The sequence below is a fragment of the Orycteropus afer genome, unplaced genomic scaffold, assembly GCF_000298275.1.
Source record: "Orycteropus afer afer isolate SDZICR_OR568_19922 unplaced genomic scaffold, OryAfe1.0 scaffold00384, whole genome shotgun sequence".
NCBI classification, from domain to species: domain Eukaryota; kingdom Metazoa; phylum Chordata; class Mammalia; order Tubulidentata; family Orycteropodidae; genus Orycteropus; species Orycteropus afer.
In genome coordinates this window covers 1707059-1715069 of record NW_006921971.1, presented here as the reverse complement: position 1 = coordinate 1715069, position 8011 = coordinate 1707059, and the positions used below count along the sequence as shown (strand labels likewise).

Sequence of the window (8011 nt, the reverse complement as noted above, 5' to 3'; positions counted from 1 at the left end):
GAAGCAAAGCCCAAACCACACCCACTGCCGTGGAGTCCATTCTGACCCACAGCGCCCCTAGAGGACAGAGTGGAACTGCCCACAGGGTCACCAAGGCTGTCAATCTTCACAGAAGCAAAGCCCAAACCACACCCCCTGCCCTGAAGTCGATTCTGACCCACAGCGCCCCTGGAGGACAGAGTGGAACTGCCCCACAGGGTCTCCAAGGCTGTCAATCAATGGGAGCAAAGCCCAAACCGCACCCACTGGAAGCAAAGCCCAAACCAAAGTCACTGCCATTGACTCGACTTGACTCATAGCAACCCCTGCTTCGGTTACCGAGGTGGTATCACTACGGAAGTGGATTGCCCAACCTTCCTTCCGAGCAGCAGCTGGTGGGTTTGAACCGCCAGCCTTCTGGTTAACAGTCAAGTGCCTTAAACGCTATGCTACCAGAGCTCCTAGACTCACGGTCAGGCCTGACCTGAGCCGTGGTGTTTTCAACAGCCTCGTGCACATGCTTCCGCCGGTGGGTGAATAAGGAAGCCCGAGGACGGATTGGTGCATGCGAGTCGTGGTGGTGGCAAAGGGTACTGACCGTATCACCGGCTGCCAGAAGAATGTACAATCTGTCCTGGAAGAAATGCAGCCAGGGTGCTTCTTAGAGGCAGGATGGGCCAGATGGCTTCATGGTTTGGTCCTGTTGTTGGGAGGGGTTAGAGTAGAGGGTCATCGAAAGGGACAAAGGCCCTCCACGAGATGGGTTGCCGCAGTGGCTGCCTCGGTGGGCTCCCGAGCACGTTATGAGGCGGATGGAGGGCGGGCAGTGCCTCGTCCTGTCGTCCCCGGGCCGGTGTGAGTCGGACCCGCCCGCCTGCACCTCCCAGCAGCAAGTTGGAGAGACAAAGTGAACCCAGATGGCTGGCGGAGCGCGGCTAGGGGAGCCCCGGAAGCGCGTGAGGCTCCTCCGTGTGAATCACTCCGGGGGCCGGCAGCTGCCTGAGCTCCCGTTAGCCCACCCCGTCTGGGCCCCGGGGGACGCGTTACCACTCACCGTCACAGCAGGAACGAGCGACGCCAATGCTGGTCTTTCCTCTTTGCACCTTTTACCAGAAGAAAAGTGTCTGTTCCCCTGTAACCGTGACCTCACGGGACCGTGCGTTTCGGAGTCTGCGTGGTTCGTGGGACAGGCACCGCTGTCATAGCGCCTCCTAGCCGCCATCACTCCCCTTGGCCGCGTGGCTGCCATGGTGACGGCGAGCCCTGTGCTGCTCCCAGCCCCGTCAGTGGGTGGAGACATTGTCCCTGCAGCGCCCCCAGCCCGTCTCTCGTCCGTCAGCCGGGCTGCACGCTCGCTTACCTCACGGTGCCCCCTCAGCCCCTTCTCCGTGTCTCCTTTCACCTCCGCGCCCCTGACTGCTTCTGCGTAGCTCCTGGAGGCGTAGACGGTGCACACCAGTGCCGACAAGTCTCACGGTAATTCCCCTTTTCCTCACAGTGCACCGGCACCACCGAGCGAGTCAATTCTGACTCCTAGAGCCCCCATGTGACGTGCTAGAACCGCCCCATGGCGTTTCCGAGGCTTACCCTTTTTTTTTTTTTTTAATTGTGCTTTAGATGCAAGTTTACAGAGCAGTCTGTTTTACATTCACCATTTCACGTACATTGGCTTTCACTCCCCAATCACCAGCCCCAACCCTAACCCGCTCTCCTCGCCCCCAGCCCAGTTGCCCTCGCCCCAGTGCCCGTCACGGTTACGCACTCCTGTGTGTCCTGCGTGTCCTCCGTGCAAATGTCCCCTGGTGCCCCGTGGTCGATTGCTCCAAGGGCTGCATCTCCAGAGAGCGTGTGGGTGCATCACCCAGGGTTGAGTGGTCTGCGTGTACATCTTATTTACTCTTGGGCTGAGAGCCAGCCTCTGGGAGTGAGTTTTATTCCAGGCCCAGAATGCATTCCAGGGCCGTAATATCGGGGTCTCACCAGACTCCACCCCACCAGTAATTCTGGTCATTACTGAGTTTTTGGATTTTGTTCCACGTTTTCCCTCCCACTCTATCCAGGATCTCCAGATTTGATCCTTTCCTGAGTGGTTGGCATTGGCAGCCGGGCACCATCTAGTTCTTCTGGTCTCAAGGGCCATTGTGTCCTAGGGCTGACTGCTTCTAAATGCCCTTTTTTTTGCACTCTTCTTCACTTCTGATGATAGGAGACTGTTAGCTGCATCTTAGATAGCCGTTTAAACGTGTTTAAGACCCCAGTCACTACTCACCAATGTGGGATAAGGAACTTTTAATGAATTTTATGTATTTTGTTGTACCAGTTGAGTCCGATGTCCCCCAGCACTATGGCCCTAAGTTGGTACATCCGTTGGATCTCTCTCCCACAGTGTCTGGCTGGCTGTGAGGGATTACTTTACTTCTGTCTTCTATTGTTTCTGTAAGGCTTGTGGGTATTTTGTATCACTGGTGTCTGTGCAAGATTAGCCTGTGCTGAATCTACCCTTGGTCTAGAGTGTACTCCTGTTCACTGGCCCCCATCTGATCTACTCAGCTATTTATGTGTTTATCTGTAGCCTGGTGTTTGGTGTTACTGGTAATGCAGTATTGTGGACACACTGGTTGCTATTAGCATCTGTTGTCTATAGCTTCTGTGCACAATGCGGTGTCCTCCCTTTCTCTAATGCTATCATGTGGTCACAGACTCTTTTATACCATCCCTCCCCTTAACCCACGCCAGCGTGTGGCCCCCACCTAGCCTGAAATTAATCCCTCCCCTCCTGTCCACACCCCAGTAACCTACAAAGTGAGTTTCCTTTCCCAAGCAAACCCTTCTCTGTCTTTTTACAGTAATGGGCTCATACAGTATTTGTCCTTCTGCGATTGATTTATTTCACTCAGCATAATGTCCTCCAGGCTCGGCCACGTTGCGAGATGATTCGCATATCCCTCATTGTTCTTAAATGTGGCATAGTATTCCATTGTGTGAATACACCATAGTTTTGTTATCCACTCATCCATTGATGGGCGTTTAGGTTGTTTCCATCTCTTTGCTATGATGAATTGCTCTGTGATGAACATAGGTGTACATATGTCTGTTCGTGCCCTGTCTCTCACCTCTTTAGGATATATTCCTAGTAATGGAATTGTTGGGTCAAATGGTACTTCTGTTTTCAGTTTTTTAAGGAAACACCATACCGTTTGCCACAATGGTTGTACCATTTTACAATCCCACCAGCAGTGCACAGAGTTCCAATCTCTCCACAACCTCGCCAGCATTTGTTACTATCTGATCTGTTGAACTTTGCTATTATTGCAGGGGTGAGATGATACCTCATCCTTGTTTTGATTTGCATCTCTCTAATGACTAATGATCGTGAGCATTTTCTCATGTGTTTGTTGGCTGCTTGTATATCATCTTTAGTGAAGTGTCTGTTCAAGTCTTTTGCCGATTTGTGAATTGGGTTATTTGTCTTTTTGGTGTTGAGGCATCGAAGTTTTCTATAGATTTTGGAGTAAGTCCTTTATCAGATATGTCACAGGCAAATATTTTCTCCCAGTCTGTAGGTTCTCCTTTTATTCTCTGATGAAATCTTTTGATGCACATAAGAATTTAATTCTTAAAAGATCCCAGTCATCTAGCTTCTCTTCTACCTCCTGTCCTTTCTGGGTTATGCATGTCTATTTATGCTGTAAATTAGGGCTCCTGGATTGGCCCCTATTTTATCTTTGATGAATTTTATAGTTTTGGGTTGTACATTTAAGTCTTTGATCAGCTTGAGTCTGTCCTTGGCTGCCTCCAGATGCCCTGCTCCCCGCTCACACACAGACATACCCATCTGTGCCTCTCTAATCCACCTAATAGCTCTAAAACAAATACGACCACGTCACTAATGCTTTTAAAACCTCTGTTGCCAATAAGATAAAATCCAAACAGCCTAGCTTAGCCTCAACTTTCTTCATCATCTGGCCCTGTGTACCACCCAGCATCCCATCCCCCATCTTGTTCTAACCGCCACGTAGCCTATTGTTGTTGGGTGCTAGCTAGTACATTCCAACTCATAGCAACCCGTGGGACAGAGTGGAACTGCCCCACAGAGTCTCCCAGGCTGTCAATCTTCACAGAAGCAAAGCCCAAACCACACCCACTGCCGTGGAGTCCATTCGGACCCACAGCGCCCCTAGAGGACAGAGTGGAACTGCACCACAGGGTCTCCAAGGCTGTCATCTATGTGGGAACAGATCGCCTCGTCTTTCTCCTGCAGAGCTCCTGGGGTGTTTGAACTGCCAACCTTTCAGTTAGCAGCTTAGGGCTTAAGTGTTGCACTACCACCTATCCTATTCTCCACGCCCACTCCGTTTCTTCCCATTCTCTGATGGCTTCTCTTCCCTTTTTCCTCATCTTGTCCTGGGCCATGATCTAACCCACTGTCCAGTCTCCAGTGAGGTCTCTGACCCGCCCAGACTGCCCGCCTTGCTCCTCTCTGTCCCCTTGCACTCTGTTTCTGGTAGTTCTTTGTTCACAGCTAATGTTGTTGTGTTCTGTAGCCATCTGTTAGACATCTGCACCATGGAGCAGACTGGGAATTACTGGTCAGTAAGGCCCTGTCTTGTTCATTATCCGTCCCAGCGTGTGCCACTCAAAACTCAACTCTTTGCATGAGCTGATACCAAGGATGGGGGATGGATTGTAGAAAGTTTCCACATAAATGGTTCAAATAGGAAGAAACCCCGATTGTTTAAAATCTGAACTTTACCCATCTAGAAAATTCAGTTTTACGACACTGTGCGTTTTACCAAACACCAGAGGAAGTCTGTGTTGTTAGAGGTCTTTTATTTCACAACAGTGGGTGAATGATCACCCTCTTGCCGGGCATGCCCGAGATGAACGCCACCGTGTTGTGGCAGATCTGGGTCGATTTACTGCAAGAGCCCAGGAAGAGCCAGTTGACCTCCATGGAAACCCTCTTTAGGAAGTAAAGTATCAGATTTGTCCCAAGACCTCAGCGTCAGCTGGTTTTCATTTTTCTGCACGTCCCTAGAGAAGAACACAGTGGGATTCAAATTTCAGGTACTCGTCCATCAGCGGCGATCATGTTACGCAAATAAATGTCCCTTTGCTTTTCACACTGTCATTAAGTTAGTGTGACCCTCATCTGGACATCTGAGGAAGGATGGTTGCCGCGTGAGAACTTAGAGCTCATTTTTCCCTGTTGCTTTTAGGGAACAGGCAACAAGAAATAAAGCTTCCAGGGTCTTCAAATAAATTCATTTCTAATTCAGATTCATCCCAAAGTAATGTCAGTCTCCCATTAGATGTAGAGCATCAAACGCAAGCTTGCGGCGAATCCAGCGTTTGTGCGGGGCTCGCACTCAAGTGGGAAGTTATATTTTCCTCCAGTTTATTAACAACTCACCATCCAAGTGGCATTTAATATTTGGAACCAATTATTATGTTGCATATCTTCATTGATAAATCACAAGCTGAAATTACGTATCCCTTTATAAAATCATGTATTGTAACTGTAATAGACAAAAGTAAAAGGAGGGGAGATGGCAGGACTTTTAACAAATTTTGGCAATGACTTTTTTTTTTTAATTTGGATATTTCATTTATAATGTTAAGAGATTTTTAAGCAACATAGAAATTAATTGTGTAACGTTACATGTGTGTTTACTAATGGTATAGTGAACTGTTGTTAATTCATGTTAACAAGGGAGGATCTTTCTTAGTTAATTTATGGAAGGTAAACTTGAAAATTGATAACATTTTTAGAATATCATACATTATAAACATGGATTCTCAAGGAGATTGTCCAAGGGGAATGCTTCATACTTCTTAAGTATCTACAGGAAATTGAGTGAAGTATAGAATTAAGTGCTGAAATACTGGTTTTGGTATTTAAGAAATTAAATGTTATCCAACTGACTGTTAGGAGCTCTGGTGGCGTAGTGCCTAAGGTACTTGACTGCTAACCAGAAGGCTGGCGGTTCAAACCCACCAGCCACTCCTGGGAAGGAAGGTTGGACAATCTACTTCCGTAGAGATACTGCCTCGGAAACCCAAGGAGGGGTCGCTATGAGTCGGTTCGACTCCACGGCACGTAACAACAACAAGCTTCCTATTGGGAAGAAGGTTGACTGTGCCCCATTTCTCTCTCTGCCAGGAGCTGATCCCCGAGTTCTACTACCTGCCCGAGATGTTTGTCAACAGTAACGGGTACCACCTTGGAGTCCGAGAAGATGACGTGGTGGTGAACGACGTGGACCTCCCCCCCTGGGCGAAGAAACCCGAGGACTTTGTGCGGATTAACAGGATGGTGAGAGAGTTTGCTTTCCTCCGAATGGTCATCAGCAAGTTCCGATACTCTGTAGTTTTTTGTTTTGTTTTTTGAATCGTCCCAAATCACCCTGTCACATCTGTAAAGGAAAGGCTGCAGATTCAAGGGAGGAAAAGGCATGCATTTTCTGTTGTATTTGAATAGCATTTTACATGGTGTAGGGTGGGTTTCCTTTATGAGGACAGAGAGAGGAGCGAGGAGTGGCACTGTGGTGAAGTGCTCGGCTGCTGACCGAATCATCAGTGGTTTGAACGCACTTCCGGCCCCACCGGAAGCATGGAGTACATACACCTTTCTGCAGTCTGTGTGTTTTATGTGAAGGGTACATGCTTTGGTAATGCGTGCGGCTGAAAATCTAGGCTTGCTTTCAGAATTGACTGGGCCCCTGAATGCCGGCCATGGTGTCACTGCACGGCCTCGCAGAGTGACAGACTCAGCCCGGGGACCCAGCACGGCTCTGAGTCTCCGTCACCACAGGGCACAGCGTCTCCAGAGCCCAAGACGCTGCCTGACGGTCGGTCGTGGTCAGAGGTTACTGGCCGCGTGGAGGAGGGAGGGAGGGTGCCATGGAGGAGGAGGCCACCGTAGTGGTGTCACCACGTGGTCGGGTGGTTCCCAGCCGGTCACACCGCGTGAGTCCGCCAGTCAGCGGAGCAGTCACGACTACCCGGGTCCGATCCTGCCGCTCGTGCTGGTGGCGGCGCCCATCCGTGAGGGCCTCCTGCGTGCACGCCATTAGGCTCCACTTGATGCTAAGTTCTTTCCGGTCTGTGAGGGAGGTGGTCGTATAGCCACCTTTCAGATGAGAGGCGGCAGGGTCCGAGGTGTGCCTCCGCTTCCCCAGGGCCCTGAGCTAGTCGGCAGCAGATGCGGAGTCCGGGGCAGAAGTGTCCCCTCCCACAGCCACACCCTCTTTCTGTACAGCCACCGGGGATGCTGGGGAAACTCGGAGACTGTGGACCGTGTCTGTGGGCTCATGGTTTCCTACTACGACTTTATTCACTCCTTGACTGAGTTTAAAGCATGCTGGAAACCTGTAAATGCCGGCAGTCCACCTAAATACAGCAAGTTCAGCAACCCGAGGTGGGTGCGAGGAAGACTGAGTCATTTCCTCTGTGGGACGAGTTGGGCTTGTTAACTGAGGGCACACGAGGCAAGTTTGTGACGTGGTTTCGACTTCAGGATAAGCCAGCAGGCGGGCAGGCCATTGGGCGGCTCAGTGCTGTCCCCGCCTCCCGGATGACGTTTCCTCATAGCCACGCCTCTTCCGGTGCACCAAGACCACGAGCTCTGTGTGCCCTTTAAGAAAGGGATTTCCATTCTCTTTTAAGACTGCACGGTTGAGAGGGATGTTTTCAGGTCAGGGACAACGTTACTGTCACCCAGCAGAAGGACTGTGTTAAAAAGAAGTGAGTCAATGGCCTGTCTTATAAACTGTGCGCAACACCTTCTCTCCAATGTCTAGATGGGGGTGCAGTGAACCACACAGTATTGTGGAAAGCAGAAGGGCGTTTGGCATTAGGATTTTCAGACATCCCAGTGTCCGAGTGAGCTTCTCACTGAGGTGATTTCAATAGTTGTTCTTGGTGCCAGGTGCTGTGGAGTCGATTCTGACCCACAGCGCCCCTAGAGGACAGAGTGGAACTGCCCCACAGGGTCTCCAAGGCTGTCAATCTTCACAGAAGCAAAGCCCAA

At 50.2% G+C, this 8011-nt stretch overlaps 1 protein-coding gene across 1 annotated transcript in view; it reads left to right on the top strand.

The window, feature by feature from the left end:
* The window catches only part of NBEA (neurobeachin), a gene marked incomplete at its 5' end in the record, with an annotated part of 985874 nt that overhangs the window by 917223 nt on the left and 60640 nt on the right, over positions 1-8011 (top strand). Inside the window, one exon of the mRNA XM_042782600.1 lies at positions 6143-6295. Coding sequence (XP_042638534.1) covers positions 6143-6295 — 153 coding nt within the window. The remainder of the gene's footprint in view (positions 1-6142; positions 6296-8011) is intronic.